The 14,202-nt window shown below is 53.8% G+C and overlaps 8 protein-coding genes across 8 annotated transcripts; 5 read left to right on the top strand and 3 right to left on the bottom strand.

The window, feature by feature from the left end:
* Positions 1–54: 54 nt before the first annotated feature.
* Positions 55–542, bottom strand: BKA58DRAFT_415435 (EthD domain-containing protein; the record flags this gene model as incomplete). Its single annotated transcript, XM_046172548.1, has 2 exons — positions 55–99; positions 132–542. The coding sequence occupies 2 exons, from the start codon at positions 540–542 to the stop codon at positions 55–57; spliced, it is 456 nt and encodes a 151-aa protein (XP_046019776.1).
* A 583-nt stretch (positions 543–1,125) lies between these two features.
* Positions 1,126–3,085, top strand: BKA58DRAFT_433009 (eukaryotic translation initiation factor 3; the record flags this gene model as incomplete). Its single annotated transcript, XM_046173155.1, has 5 exons — positions 1,126–1,372; positions 1,440–1,447; positions 1,499–1,570; positions 1,600–2,535; positions 2,584–3,085. 5 exons carry the CDS (start codon positions 1,126–1,128, stop codon positions 2,662–2,664), a joined length of 1,344 nt encoding a protein of 447 aa, XP_046019777.1. The 3' UTR covers positions 2,665–3,085.
* A 346-nt stretch (positions 3,086–3,431) lies between these two features.
* Positions 3,432–4,290, top strand: BKA58DRAFT_415437 (uncharacterized protein; the record flags this gene model as incomplete). Its single annotated transcript, XM_046172549.1, has 2 exons — positions 3,432–3,520; positions 3,564–4,290. The coding sequence occupies 2 exons, from the start codon at positions 3,432–3,434 to the stop codon at positions 4,288–4,290; spliced, it is 816 nt and encodes a 271-aa protein (XP_046019778.1).
* Positions 4,291–6,175: 1,885 nt separating this feature from the next.
* BKA58DRAFT_415438 (uncharacterized protein) lies at positions 6,176–7,912 on the bottom strand (the record flags this gene model as incomplete). Its single annotated transcript, XM_046172550.1, has 7 exons — positions 6,176–6,792; positions 6,822–6,913; positions 6,959–7,212; positions 7,243–7,346; positions 7,495–7,648; positions 7,732–7,782; positions 7,859–7,912. The coding sequence occupies 7 exons, from the start codon at positions 7,910–7,912 to the stop codon at positions 6,176–6,178; spliced, it is 1,326 nt and encodes a 441-aa protein (XP_046019779.1).
* A 345-nt stretch (positions 7,913–8,257) lies between these two features.
* BKA58DRAFT_415439 (uncharacterized protein) lies at positions 8,258–8,789 on the top strand (the record flags this gene model as incomplete). Its single annotated transcript, XM_046172551.1, has 4 exons — positions 8,258–8,330; positions 8,377–8,528; positions 8,558–8,689; positions 8,739–8,789. The coding sequence occupies 4 exons, from the start codon at positions 8,258–8,260 to the stop codon at positions 8,787–8,789; spliced, it is 408 nt and encodes a 135-aa protein (XP_046019780.1).
* Positions 8,790–8,911: 122 nt separating this feature from the next.
* Positions 8,912–9,864, bottom strand: BKA58DRAFT_453663 (cytochrome oxidase c assembly-domain-containing protein; the record flags this gene model as incomplete). The annotated part of the gene is made up of 2 exons (XM_046174480.1): positions 8,912–9,516; positions 9,597–9,864. 2 exons carry the CDS (start codon positions 9,862–9,864, stop codon positions 8,912–8,914), a joined length of 873 nt encoding a protein of 290 aa, XP_046019781.1.
* Positions 9,865–10,187: 323 nt separating this feature from the next.
* BKA58DRAFT_445228 (uncharacterized protein) lies at positions 10,188–11,222 on the top strand (the record flags this gene model as incomplete). Its single annotated transcript, XM_046174125.1, has 5 exons — positions 10,188–10,197; positions 10,310–10,653; positions 10,706–10,815; positions 10,861–10,900; positions 10,950–11,222. The coding sequence occupies 5 exons, from the start codon at positions 10,188–10,190 to the stop codon at positions 11,220–11,222; spliced, it is 777 nt and encodes a 258-aa protein (XP_046019782.1).
* Positions 11,223–11,761: 539 nt separating this feature from the next.
* Positions 11,762–12,883, top strand: BKA58DRAFT_445229 (uncharacterized protein; the record flags this gene model as incomplete). The annotated part of the gene is made up of 2 exons (XM_046174126.1): positions 11,762–11,801; positions 11,862–12,883. 2 exons carry the CDS (start codon positions 11,762–11,764, stop codon positions 12,881–12,883), a joined length of 1,062 nt encoding a protein of 353 aa, XP_046019783.1.
* Between the last annotated feature and the right edge of the window lie 1,319 nt (positions 12,884–14,202).

The following is a 14,202-nucleotide window of genomic DNA, read 5'->3' on the forward strand; positions in this document are numbered from 1 at the left end:
CATGCTGGGCGTCGACTGGTATTTCCGGGTCGCATGTGTGCATCGTCTCTTGATTCAACTCTGGCCGCTACCACTGGTTTCGCTGTCGGACCTCTCGTCCTGCGAACGTAGCCTATTTCCCTTGTCGAGACGCCGTGTTCGTCCGTACTCCAGGTCTCGCCAACGACAATGACCCTCGTTTTTCCTTTTTCCAGGAACTTTTCTTCGTCTCTTGCTAGTTTGGCTGCATTCTCCGGGGCGTAGATCTTTCGGTAGAATTCTTGGAAGCGGGCTTCGCTGTCAAACGTCATTTCTGCAATGCAGTCACAGTCCAGCTCGTTCATCTCGCCCCTTAGCATTAGAGGCGGTCGGTCGGGGTTTGCCGGTCCTCCGAACCCTTTCCGCGATATCCGCGCGAGATAGCGACGTTTGAAATCGATCGGCCAGCAGGAGGCGAGCAGCGAATGGGCCAGGGGAACGTGCGTGTGCTCATAGTGATCTCTGAACTCTTCCGAGGTAAGGTCGTGGTTGCGCGTGATGAAGAGGACGATGGTGTACGTCATGTTGGAGGGTGGGAAGCGAGTCAGAGGGCAGGGAGGCTCTTGACTGCGACAATACGGGTAGCGTGGGTGGTAAGGACAGTAGTAGGGTTTTGACAGCGGCGTGGCTTCCAGAGCGTCTAGAGACAGAGGAACGGCAGGCTTTTGTAGTTTATCAGCCACACTCCATGCGAAGACATCATGCTGGCACCGAGCGCGCCTAAAGCCTCCGTTATTGATGCACACAGCTACTCGTGCTCTAGGGCGAGACTACGGACCCGGCGCCGGTAAACGACATGGGCTCGCCATACTTTCTCAACGCCGTCACGATACCCAGCGCTGAGGAAATCGCCGGTGAGTCGAATCAGGACGCGTCAAAACAGCAGGAAGGCCGCGAGGATTGAGTGGAGTAGGCCTGTTGCGCACTGCCCCTCACAGCGCTGATCCCGGTCGCGCCTGCCCTCTGCTTGGGCGCGCTATCGATAGCAGACTGCCGCTAGCAAACGCACAGAACGCCAAATTTCGTGACAAAGCGGGGAGCAGCACCACGACACGACATTCACCCCCCGTACAAGCACCCGTGCCGTCGCCCGAACGAACACCCAACATGAGTCTGCGCGAGCGTGTCCCGCCGCAGTACCAGAATGGCGACGCTGCCAGGCGCGCCCCGGACGACGACTCGGACGTCGAGGAGGAGGCCATGGCCAACGACTACCGCGAGCAGGTCCAATACGACGGCATGGAGGACCTCGACCGCATGCCCTCGATGAACAGCAACCAGGACATCCACGCGCAACTGCAGGCCGCGGCCACCCCCCTCGAATTCCAGGCCACGCTAGAGACCAAGTTTGCGAGTTACGACAGCTACTGCAACCCTCTTCCACTACATCCTGAACTCTGAGGGCCCCGTCGACCTGGAAGTGCCAAATGTAAGGAATATGGGATACTGAGGAATACGGCAGAGCTAACGCTGGGCATAGTACTACTGGGCGTGGGATGTCATCGACGAGTTCATCTACCAATTCAACAGCTTCTGCAGCTACCGCCAACGAGTCGCCCAGAAAACGAGAATGAGGAGGAGATTGCGCTCCTGCGCGAGAACCCAAACACATGGGGCTGCTACAGCGTCCTCAACGTTCTGTACTCGCTTATCCAGCGGTCACAGATCAGCGAGCAGCTGGCGGCGATGAAGCGGGGCGAGGACGCGAGTCTGTACGCTGGAGAGTACGGCAACAGGCCGCTATACAAGATGCTGGGATACTTCTCCATCATCGGTCTGCTCCGCGTGCACTGCCTGCTCGGAGACTTCAGTCTCGCGCTCAAGACGCTCGACGATATCGAGCTCAACAAGAAGGCCATGTTCGCCCGTGTCATGGCCGCCCACTTCACCACATACTACTACGTCGGATTCTCCTACATGATGATGCGACGATACTCGGATGCCATCCGCATGTTCAGCCACATCCTCGTCTACGTCTCGCGGACAAAGAACTTCCAGAAGAACGCGCAGTACGATTCCATTACCAAGAAGAACGACCAGATGTACGCACTTGTCGCCATCTGTGTAGCCTTCCAGCCCACCAGGCTCGACGACACCATCCACACTGCCCTGAGGGAGAAGTACGGCGAGCAGTTCAACAGGCTGCAGCGCGGCGGCCCCGAGTCTCTTCCCCTCTTTGAGGAGCTCTTCCGCACCGCCTGCCCCAAGTTCATCAGCCCCACACCTCCCGACTTTGACAACCCAGAGGTCAACATTGACCCCGTTGAGCACCACCTCCGCATCTTCATGGACGAGGTCAAGAACAACATGATGTCTCCTACCGTCAAGAGCTACCTCAAGCTCTACACTACCATGGACCTGAAGAAGCTCGCTGGATTTTTGGAGGTTGAGCCAGAGAAGCTGAGGTGCTGGTTGCTCGTCAACAAGCAGAGGAGCAGGCAAATAAGGTGGGCCGAGGGTGGTCTGTTGGATGGTGATATCATTCAGGCCAGCGACCTCGACTACGCTATGGAGGGTGTAAGTATAGCACATCCCAGAAGCAAGACATTAGCTAATCAAAACCAGGACCTTATCCACGTTTCGGAGGCAAAGGTCGGCAGGAGGCTCGTAGACTGGTACCTCCGCAACTTGGCCAGGACTTACTAGACGGATCACGAGTGTTTTCTGAGAGCGACTATTCACATTCGGGGCCCGCACAATAGAGCATTGCGCTTGGAGTTGGAGGATTTCACGGGTGTATCCAAAAGCGTGTTTGCAAAATCTAAAGATACGCTTAGGCATAGGGAAGGCGAATATAGGGTCCAGGTCAGGGTATTCCACGACTGGATACCGCCCGCCGTGCGCGACGAATGGGCCGGGGGAAGGACAGGATGAGCGAACGAACAATGAGTTGAAGAATACCAACAAACTTTGCAGACTTTCAAATCACGTATCAATAAGTGGACGCTAAGTGGATGTGTGAATGCTTGGAACTTCACCTGGACATCGTCACATCATGTGGGGAAACAAGGGTTCAGCCTTCGTAGCAGACTGGTAGTAACTAGCGCATTGAGTGGACACGGCTGTTCTGCGTAATCTTCGCTTCTATTCGACCAACACCTTCCAAACAATCTTGACGAGCAAATTCCAGTTAAAGCGCATCGTTCGGAGCAAGCACGTCCGGAAAGATCATGGCGATAGAGTGAATGTCCTTGCCCCTCTCGGTCGCTCGTGCGCTCCGCAGATGCACTTTCCTCCCATCCACGTACTCGAAACCACAACAACAACGCCCAGTAATCGAGATTAGTCTCGCCTCCACGACCAGCCACCAGCTGCTTCTTCGATAGACATTCCAAGCCAGCGCGCCTCTCACGAGCCGTCAACGCTTTCACGCCAACCACACCCAGCGCGACACTCGCACCCAGACAAGCACGATGGCTCCGGATCTGAACAAGGTGCCGACCAACACAGGCAACACGTCGAGCACGCAACCGGCATCGGGCTCCTTGTCGCGTCAGACATCGTCACGTCAGGCATCTACACCGGGCTCTAGGCGAGCATCACAGATGGGCCCCCCCGCCGCTGCCTCTCGCATCGCCTGGAGGTACCTTACCACCGCCCCAGTCAGCATCACATCATGTACACGGTTTCCCGCCTCTCAGCCCCAGCGCGAGCGGCTACATCCAGGCGAGCGTCGACTCAGCAGGCGTCCCCATGAGACACCCACGCCCTATGACACAAGCAGAGCTGCACCTTGAGCTCGAGAAGGAGCAGGAAGCAGTCGTCAACCGTCTGACGCGAGAACTTTCGGCTCTACGCGCGCACTCCGCGTCTGTAGCCTCCAACACGTCCATGTCAAGCGCCGCCGACTCTTCCGTCGCCCACGCCGAAGCTCCAACCGGACCAATGCATCCCACATCCTCGCGCCGCCACCGCAGTTCCTCGAGCGTCTCCCGCAGCGGTCTACCACCAGGCCACGTTCCACACCGTTACTCGATCTCCTCGCAGCCTGCAACGGGCGATTCCCAGCGCGGTCACCGCAGCTCGAGCGTCGTCAGCACCCCACGCTACGAAGAAGTGGCACAACACAAAGCGGAGCTGGAGGAGGTCAAAAAGGAAAACGAGGCCTTGAAACAGCGCATTCGTGATCTCGAGCGCATGATCAGGGGCGGCAATGACGCTGCTGACGGTCAGAGGGGTCGGAGGGGTGCACCGCAGTCGCAGAGCAGCGGGGTTGGCAACGCTTCTGACACTGTGCAAGTACCTGCTAATGAGACAGCAGGGGTCCCCTAATAAAGCTGTGAATAGGGTGAAGGAGATGTGTTTGTAGGGTAGCACTGAGAAGGTGTGTTAATAGCGCAGGTCATGCTCAAGTTGCATGTGCGATGGGGTGGAACATGATTGCTCCCGCCATATCATCAGTTGTCAACATGGAGTTTGAGCGATTAGTCGGCACGGGTATGCCAATTGGCATGCTTACAACATTTCCATTCCAGTTCTACCATTAGTATCAAATGAACAAACAAATTGAATAAACCCTTCTCTGGCCATGTATCTAGATAATATTTATATTCTCCTTCCCCCCAGATCCCGTTACTTCACATGTTACCATCTTGCACCCCTTATCATTATCACAAACCTTGCTTCTTTCCACCCGCCACGGCATATACGTAGATCTACCGACTAACGCCGCTGATCCTCACAACACGCAACCTAAACCAAAACTGTACACGTAAACCCCCCATCCCTCATCACTATCCCAGCCGTCGATCTAGTTTACACTCGCAGCGCAGACCGGCAGATCAGCGGACGCGGGATGGGATGCAAAGAGGGGACTGAGGCGTTCAGTTGGATAAGGCTATCCTGTGACGATGATGACATATGTGCGAGATGTGTTTTTATGGCGCAAGCAGGTTCAGGTTTAATCCCTCATCGCGCATTACGAACGCTCTGATGCGCTGTGCTGTGCTGTGGAGGACGGGCGGGATGGGGCATCGGCATGGGGGCCGGTGTTGGCATGGGATGCGATGGGACGGCATGGGATGACATGACATGAGAATGTAAGCAAAAAAGCAGCCCCGCGTACGTCATTCACATTGAGGCACAGGTTTGAAGGAGCCTGATGTTTCGTTTTAAATTGGGGCTGAAGGTCGGGGTATTTCGGGGTATATACGTGAGGCGGACGACTGAGCTTGTTTGGAAGTTGCAAGTTTTTGAGTTTCGCAGCGATAGGTTTTCTTGGACGATACAGATATATTATTGCGCGAGGCTGCTGTTACCGTTACTACTCAGGTATGATTTGTGTGTTTGACGTTTAGATCATGTTTGTTAAGAAATCAGGAACAGAACACCTACTTTCAGAACCATCATACAATATGAACTGGCTATCTAATCTCCTCCGCGGTAAACTGAATAGCATGGGGAAAAGAAGAGGAGGAAGAGTAGCAGCCAACGTGTTGATGACGGGAGCGATGGTATGTACATGGATAACATATCCCGGCCGATGTAAAACTATTTAGACACGGAGAGATGCGATTTCTTTGCTAACTATATGTTCAGCTTTCCCGCCGAGCGCGGTAACAACAACTAAAACAACTACGGCGCATAACCCACCCACTTCAGTCTCACCACCCCCACCCACATCCTCCAACCCTTCAACCATCTCATCGGCGCCACAACGGCCGCCCATTCCTCGCATACCTACCGATATCATTACTGCGACGGAAAAGGGTATGATAGGCGCCCCCTTCTGCATACCGAGTGACTCGTCCACGACGTCGAGCCAAGGGCATGAATCTGAGGCGAGAGATGTGGTCGGGGAAGGGACGTTGCTGACGAGGGCGGAGGAGGCGTGTGGTGGGAGGGGAGGAAGAGTAGTTGGGTGGGTGGAGAGAGGGAGGGTGGGCGGGGTGTTATGTTAAGGGGGTTGATGTTTAGGGGTTTGTTGGAGGGGGTTATGGAGTTATAGGGTGAGGTCTGGATATGAGTCTGGAATTGCGTATGTTGAAGGGGTTGGTGTACGATACGTGGAGGTCTTGATTGAGAGACGTTGTTCTTGTCTCGGTTTCATGGAAGAAAGAGATGAATCCTTCCTTTCTATCTCTTAACTGCCCCAATTCGTCAACATCGAAGAGCGCGTAAAATAGTAACGATACCATCACAATCCCCTTGTCTTTCCTCACACCCTCCTGCTACCAGTCATCTTCCTGTTCTCACTATGCCGCTTCGCCTTCAACGCATCCCGTCTCCTCTTCTTCCACGCACGATTCAAATCACCCCGATTCTCCCAGAACCATTTCTTAAACTCGCTCTCTGGCTTCTCCTCTTTACCACCAGCGGCCGCTGCATTCTCTTCCTCTTCTTCTTCGTCTTCTTCTGCGACCTCAGCTAGCTTGGCTTTGGCATTTGCGCGCGTGTTCTGAGATAGGCGTTGTTCGGCGAGGGAATCTAGGTCGCCCATGTCCTCGTCGTCGTCGGCTTCTTGGCTGTTCTTGCGCCAGTCGAAAGAGAAGCGGCGACCGAGGCCAGCGGTGTCGGGGGTTGGTGCCGCGCTGCGGAGGCCGCGCCATTCAATGTCTCGTTGAGTGAAGGGGGTAGTGGGGGCTTCATCGATGGGCTGGCCGCGCTCGTCGTCGACTTCCATCGTGTCTTCGTTGTTGTCGAAGAAGCTGAAGGATGTGTCGATTGGAGTGAGCTTCTTGGCGGGGGTTGACGTTGCGCCATCTGCGGGCTTTGCGCGCTTGAATAGTGCTTCGAGGGGGTGGACCTCCTTCTCTGAGGATATAGTTGGCTGGACTTCGGGTGTTTCCTGCTTTCCACAGGACGAGCGGGAGAAGATGCAGACGATTCGGCTTCTGATTCTGATTCCGACTCAGACTCGGAGTCGGAAGAGTCCTCATCTCGGAAGAAGACGAAACTACTGATGATTCGTCCTCAGATTCAGAAGATGATGGTGGAGGACTAGCTTTCTTCTTCTTCTGGTCCTTCGTGGTCGTAGACTTTCCTGTGCCGTCGATCCCAGGCTCTTTGAGCCTCTGAGGGCGCGTCTACCAGTTCCAGAGCTCGCCTAGCCTTGGCCTTCCCAGTCTCAGGCTCAACAACAACACCGTCCTCGTCGACCCAACCCCTGACCATGACATAGTCGACTGCAGGCTTCGTTGACAGGGCGACCTGTGGTTGCTTCAGGAAGCTGGGGGTCTTGATATTCTTCTCGAACTCGTGAACAACGACTCATTTATCTTTGACTTGTTCTTCTCCTTTTTCTCCTTCTTCACCTTCTTCTCGTCCTTGTGCGCGGCTTCGGTCGCAGCCACGGGGTGTCAGCTTCGCCTTGAAGAGCAGCTCAGCATCTTTGGTATACTTTGAAGCTTCCGCTCCTTCTTCTCATCCTTGCCACGCTTGTCCTTTTGTCTTTCTTATCCTTTCTTATCCTTCCTGTCCTTCTTCGACGGCTCAGTCCAACCGCGCTGACCTTTCTGTCGTCTGGCAGCTCTACACCTTCCAGAACGCCCTCTTCCCTCTTCTTCTTCTCTTTCTTCTCCTTCTTTTCTTTTTTCTCCTTCTTCGCGCGCTTCGAGGGGCGTTCGGTATCCGCCACTTCCTTCGCCGCGTCGGCTTCTGCCAGCACCTTGCGCTTCTCTGGTTTCGCCATCTATATCCGCACCTTCGCGCCTCTCAAGATTGTGCCGTTGAGCTTCTTCTTGATCTTTTGAGCTCAGGTTCGGGTAGCTCTACGTAGCCGAAACCTTTCTCGGGGAATGTGGCAACGGTATGGTACGAGATATTCTGCGCAGAGGAAGGACAGACGGCGCGACGTAGACCTTGAGCAGCTCGGGCGGAAAGGCGTGATATGCAGGCGGACGACCTTGCTTTCGGGTTGCGCTTCGGAAGAGTTAGGCGCTTGTGCTGCTGGCATTGGGTCGCAGATTCGCGCGCGTGCGACAGGTGTATAGGACTGTGCGCAAAGACTCCAAGGCGTCTGGAGCAAATCATACGGGCTACAAGGTTGAGCGACGCCTGTAAGCGTCGTGTAGAAGTGTCGGGGCCGGAGGGGAAAGGAAAATGCTTAGCGCGACAAGGGACCCCAGCTATCTGGTCTTAGCGCGAATGCGGGCGGAGGTTTGGAGCTCCACTCTGACCATTATTATGTTCATCGCGCGATAGACGTCTAGACTTAGATCAGATTGACATCTTGTTAACACTGCAATTGATTTGTCGCTTGTACAGACTCAATACGTTATCTCTCGTTGCCACCACCACGATGCGGAGACCGCCGTACCTGCTCTTCCTTTTCCTTACCTTTCTCTCATCCCTCTCCCTGTCCCTTGCAGCCTGTATGTCTCCTCCCTTCATACGCAGACACTTGCTTACATACTATAGCGCGAACGTCTTTCTGCAAATGCACCTGCTTCGGCAACAGCACCATCGTAGCCCTCGACGCGCCCAGCACGAAGAAGCCCGCCGCCCTCGAATTGAAACCCCGCGCCTCCAAGAAGACATGTAACGACTGCAACCGCCAATTCTTGCCTCGGGTTATGGCTTCTGCGCAGGAGAGAAGGAGGAGAACGTGCTTACAACTTGTTTTCAAAGGGACTCTGCGAAGGACCAGGCAGTTGTGTTTGTGTTCATCGGAGCGACGGTGGGGCTATTGGGGTGGGCGGCATTGCGGCCTTATGTTGAGGGATGGAGAGAGGTACGTGTAGATGAGCGAGGCCGACTTGCTCGGGGACTGACTGAAGCAGCGTGCACGGGAACGTCGAAGCTATATACCAGTGGCTGGTCAAGGGAACTAGCGAGTGGAAGGCTTGGAAATCGTTTGAACAGTATTCCGTGTGCAATATGGACACGAAACGAAGATACCCAAGATGATCGTTGACTCCTTCGTAACTGCTGAAGAACTCCCTCATGCATACATCTAATGTGACAGCAATGTACAGGCTGAGTGTCGTATTATAGTACACGAAGCGTCTGGCTTCACTCTCCGCTGTCCTTTCTCTACTCTTTCTTCGATCCACCCTTCATGAATCCAAACCAGCCCCTTGCCGGTTCTCCTCCACTTGTGCACCGCCTTCTCTGCTGTGTTGTCTAGCGGCCCTCCGACTACTGGTGTCGATGATGTGAATGTGGATGTTGTGTCGTTCGCCCTGGCTTCTTGTACCGCAGCAGCGATGCCCAGGTTTGAGTTGCCTTGGGCTTCTTGCCGCTTGATCTCCTCCACCGCCAACTTTCTCTGCTCTGCGATTGCTTGGTCCTCCTTCCAGTCGCCGTGCAGCCACCATAGCAGCTTAGAGGGGGCCTTTCGCTCTGCCTTCTTCCTCTCCATTGCTTCTTGCTCCTCGGCGATACCTGTGACGAGAGCGGCTTGTGCGGGTGAAGCTGTTCCTGATGCGACGGCATTGCGGGCGGCTTCGAGGATCCTGGCTTGGACCCGTTCCTCTTCGGCGAAGTAGATTGCTCGTTTCCGTCGGTTGTAGACGATCATGTCACCTATTGAGAAGACTGCGAGGACACCGACGCAACCTGTTTAAATAGTTTAAATAGTTAGCATCATTGCTTCCCAGTGGCCAGTGCAGCCATTGGCTATTCGTATGCCCACATACCCGTTGCAAATATCAAGCCGTAGACGGTAAATCTATGCGCCGCATCCGCCGCCATTCTACCGTACAAGTACATGTAATCCCACCTCGTCACCTGCGCCATCTTCGCCCTGTTTGCTGCCTCTCGTAACCGCTTGACTTTCTGTTGTGGCGTTTCGTTTTTCGGTGCGGGATCCGCGAATTGCAGCGTCGTTGCCCGCCCGCCAGGTCTTGTGTGCGCCCATACTCCAGTGGCTGTGAATCGCGTCGACTCCTTCGGTGATTTTGACATAGGGGGCGGCGGTGGGAGAAGCGCTTGGGGGGCAAGTGTTGTGGAAGGAAGATGTCGTGAAGATCGGAGCGGGAGAACGAATGATTCGATGATTTCCAAAAGTCGAGATGGACTAGGGTTCGATGCGGAGATTTCCGCCCACCTGCCCGCTAACGTACATCGCCAGCCATACCAAGCTCGATTGCTTATCAGATCTTTCTCGTGTTTAGGTTGGGGGGTCGCTGGTACGTTGAGTCCTAGAGGGCAGCAAAATATAGCATGAGCATCGCAGGCCAACGATTGCTTCTCTCTCTGCAACTTGATCTGGGCGCAAACAACACGCCATGTTCCAACGTTCACGCTTACAATTAACACCACTCTTGCAACATCCTAGCGTTGGAGATTCGCCTTGACATCATCAAAACGTGCAGTCGCAGACATGGCGGGAAACATCAATCAAATCTAGATTTGGAACAAATTTTGGCTACGCTTGCGAACCTTCCCAAACCGGAGGCTCAGCCGGTTCAAGATCAACAACAACAACCATACCAACCCTACCAGACTCAGCAGGGATATCCAGAAACTCAACAGGCATACCCGAACCAGCAAAATACCCAGTATCAGCAACCAACTGATCCTCGCTTGGCTGGTCGCGCGTCTCTTCAACATCGACAGCCACCCCCGAAACCGCAGGACAGAGTTTCTTCTCCGTTCATCGATCCTTCGACCATCACGGAATGGAAACAAGGTCTCCGCTGTGTGAGCAAGATAGCTTCTCAGAACCCAGACTTTGCTCCTGCAGTTCGCAAGGTAGGCCATACGTCTCTTATGAACCCACGTATAATGCTTACGAAACAATCAGTTAATGAAAGATCAAGAGTCGAATGTCAAGTCTTGGGAGGCCGGACGGAAGAATATCATTGATGAACACAAGTTTAAGCGCGAGAATGAGCGAACTCATAGAGCTGCGTTGTACGTTGTAGCTACCTTCCCATGACAGCTGGCTAATGTTTGTAGGTCTCTACCAGGTCTCTTAGAGAATACACCCGCGCTTCGAGTATGTGTCAATACATCTGTCGTTGTGGATGAATACTGACGCGGCACAGACACCAGAGCGTGAAAAGGAAGAACTTGACCAGTATGACGCCAAGGTATACCGAGCTTCCAAAGCCATGGTCGAATCACAAACATCGTCACTCAAAGTTTTGGGTGTTCCCTTCTTCGGTGTAAAGCCACATCTGGTACTAGGCTCCAGCTACGACCCGACAGAAGTGGGAGACTCACAGCCCACACCGACGGGTGGTAAGATATCAAAAGAGCAGCTTCTCGAATTGCAGCGGAAGATGCTGAACCACTTGATGGAGCTGTATGGGGACTGAGGAGGCTTCTTTACAAAACGAAGACGCTTCGTCGCCACAGAACGATCAGTAGTCTGCCAGTGCTAATGGTGGGTGGTTGCCGGGCTTCGGACTTAGCTTTCTGATCCTAGACCAAAACGTTCTGTTTCCTTACCATATCCGTGCATTCACCACCCCAGATAGCCTCTAGCTGCAAACGTTTCTATAAAGCGACATCGGCCCATGGTGATGACGTCAGCTGCGCGATGTTACCGGCAACAGTGGAGAGCAGAGTGAGCGCGCGAGTGCAAACGTACGCGAATCTCCCATTCACTGGTCCAAGTAATTGCCTCGACATCATTGGCTACTCAAGGTAAATGGGGCTAGTCTCTGTTGGCAGCAATCACTCTCATAACAACAAAACATCCGCCTGTTCTGTAATCATCAGCTTCCAGTCACCTCACCACGCTCATTGAAGTATCAGATCAATTCCACATTCTTTTTGCTACCCACACTCGCTCCTTCCCTCTACTCACTTCAACCTCAGTCGTTCCTTCCGATACAAACGTTCACCCTCTAAGATGAACACTGTACGCGCACTCACCATGATCGCAGTTGCCGGTAAATAGTTTCCAATCAGCCCACTTACCCACTATATCATTCTTGCTAACTCGAATGTAGCAGGCGCTGCCGCGGAATCTGCCCAATGGAGTCCCGCTATCAACCACGTTCTCGCTCATGCTGTAGCTACACGTGACGACCACTGCGCTGAGCTTCCAAAGCTCTGCACAGATGCGGTGCTGCTACGTGGCTATGAGACGACTCTGACCTACCTGTGTCCCGAGAAGACCGAAGGCCCATCTACTGTCACCGTCACTACAACCAGGACGACTACGGTCACGGCTGACAAGAGCCTGACCTCTAGCGTTGCTCCCGCTCCCACCTCGGATGTTGGAGCTTCTCCTTCAGGACAGCCTAACCCCAACATTCCTGTCTCAGCCACTTCAGACGCTAGAGGTCCTCCCGCAGAGGAGCTCACCACAACCGTGATCATTCAGTCAACAGTCCAGGTTACCATCACTAGATCGGTCACCAAGGTCGCCCCCAGCTCCACGTCTTCGCTTCTTCCTCCTCCATCGATCACTTGGTCCTTCACGGCGGTCCTTCCTACCGATGTCAAATCCTCTCATGTCTCGGGCGGATCGTCGTCGGCGTCTCGCATTGAGCTACCTTCGACAGTGTCGTCCGTCGGTCCGCCGTCATCTAGCACGAGCAAGTCGTTTGGATTGTTCCCTAGCCATACTGTTAGCAGCTCGTCTTCGGTGGCTTCCACGTCTTGGTCACCTTCGACGTCTTCGGCGGCTTCCACGTCTTCGTTGGATCCCATGTCTTCGGCTGCTTCCACGTCTTCGATGGCGGCTTTACCGTCGGGTGGTCATCTTGCTCCACCTTTCGCGAACGGTACCGCTATCAGCTACACCCCGGGCATCTTCCCCACTCTGAACGCAAGGAACGACAAGTCCACCACGACTATCACCTCTACGGTCACTCACCATGCCTCTAACCATGCCATGGACTCTGCCCATGCCTTGGACATCGCTCATGCTGCGGCCACCGAGACCAAGAAGGGCCAGGCGGGAGATAATCGGGCCTCGTTCATTGCGCTGTTCTTCGGCGTGTTGGTTGCTACCTGGCTTATCTAAGGAGGCATAGCTACTTCTCTTGGATAGCGGTATGGCAGTGTGAGGAACGAATGTTCTGGATTACACGTGCGACGGTGTTACGATGCAATGTGTCGAGTGTTTTCACGAATGACACAATATGTACATAATCATAGCGGCACGTCAACCTAAGAATAAGCTGAACGCCATGGAGCCTACATTACCACAAAGTTTCTCAGTCTACTCACTTTATTCTAGTGTAGTCCGCAGAACTGTTCGGCTTTTTTCTTGCAAGAAGTGGCGGTGTAACGGCCCTCTGAAGCAGATAGAGACATCACAGGAAATGGATGCTTGATTGTATGTATACTTCTTGGTTTCGAAGTGACATGGAGTGCCATATGCATAGGCTCGGCGATGGCTGCAGCGACTTCAAACAGCGAGCTCTCCAGCAGCTTGCATAAGGAAGTGATCAAGCCGTAAAGTAACTTGCTCCAATGTGGGAGTATCTTCTCCAACTACCTGCTGTGCACCGACAGAAATAAGCCAAGGGCGATTGCGTGCCTTCGACTCTAAATCATCGAGCTCTTCTAAAGCCTCAATAAAGTCTGCTCTTTTCAGTTCGAAGGCGTCGCCGTCAAACGCCCCGGAGCTCCATCCACAATCGCGGTAGATCTTTTGCCACGCTCTTACTCGATTAATGTCCCGCCGCAACCAGTCAGCACCATCTGGGCCGTGCTGCTGCCTCAAATGCTGGATCGCAGCGGTTGTATCAGTAGGAAGGCGAATTCCTCCCGGAAAAAGGTTCTGCATAACAATAGGATCTTCCAAGATCTTGCGCGCGGGTGGATGGGAAGGATCGTCGTCCTCTCGGGGATCGAAATATGGAGCCCATTCCAGGCTTTGAAACCTTGAGATAATTTCATCGAGCACAGTCTCTACTGGTCTCCTAGGCGCTTTCTCCCATTCGTCGCGGTCAGGTTCCAACTGAAGACCACTCGATTGTCGTTTCTGTATTCCGTGAATGTTTAAACTATCGGTACGCAATCAATTAACATACGGTCCTGTGTATCATAGATCAAGTCAGTACCGTAGTGCCCGCTATGCGTATCACCGCTTGTCAACCTCAGCATGTAAGGCGGCAGCAACTTAGTATCCTCATCTCGCTTCACCCTCTCACCCCATCGCAGATCCTCGACGAAATCTGTGTCACCGGAGTCGGCGAAGTATGTCACGGCTTTTGAGCGGGGGATCATTTCGACGCCGAACCACTGCCACCCTTCGACGATTTCGCTGCGCATTGCGGGCATCGATCTTATCAACTGAATGACCTCAGAATCCAGGCCTATTTTCTCGAATGGAGT

This window comes from Alternaria rosae (genome assembly GCF_020736505.1).
Source record: "Alternaria rosae strain MPI-PUGE-AT-0040 chromosome Unknown BKA58scaffold_20, whole genome shotgun sequence".
Classification (NCBI taxonomy): domain Eukaryota; kingdom Fungi; phylum Ascomycota; class Dothideomycetes; order Pleosporales; family Pleosporaceae; genus Alternaria; species Alternaria rosae.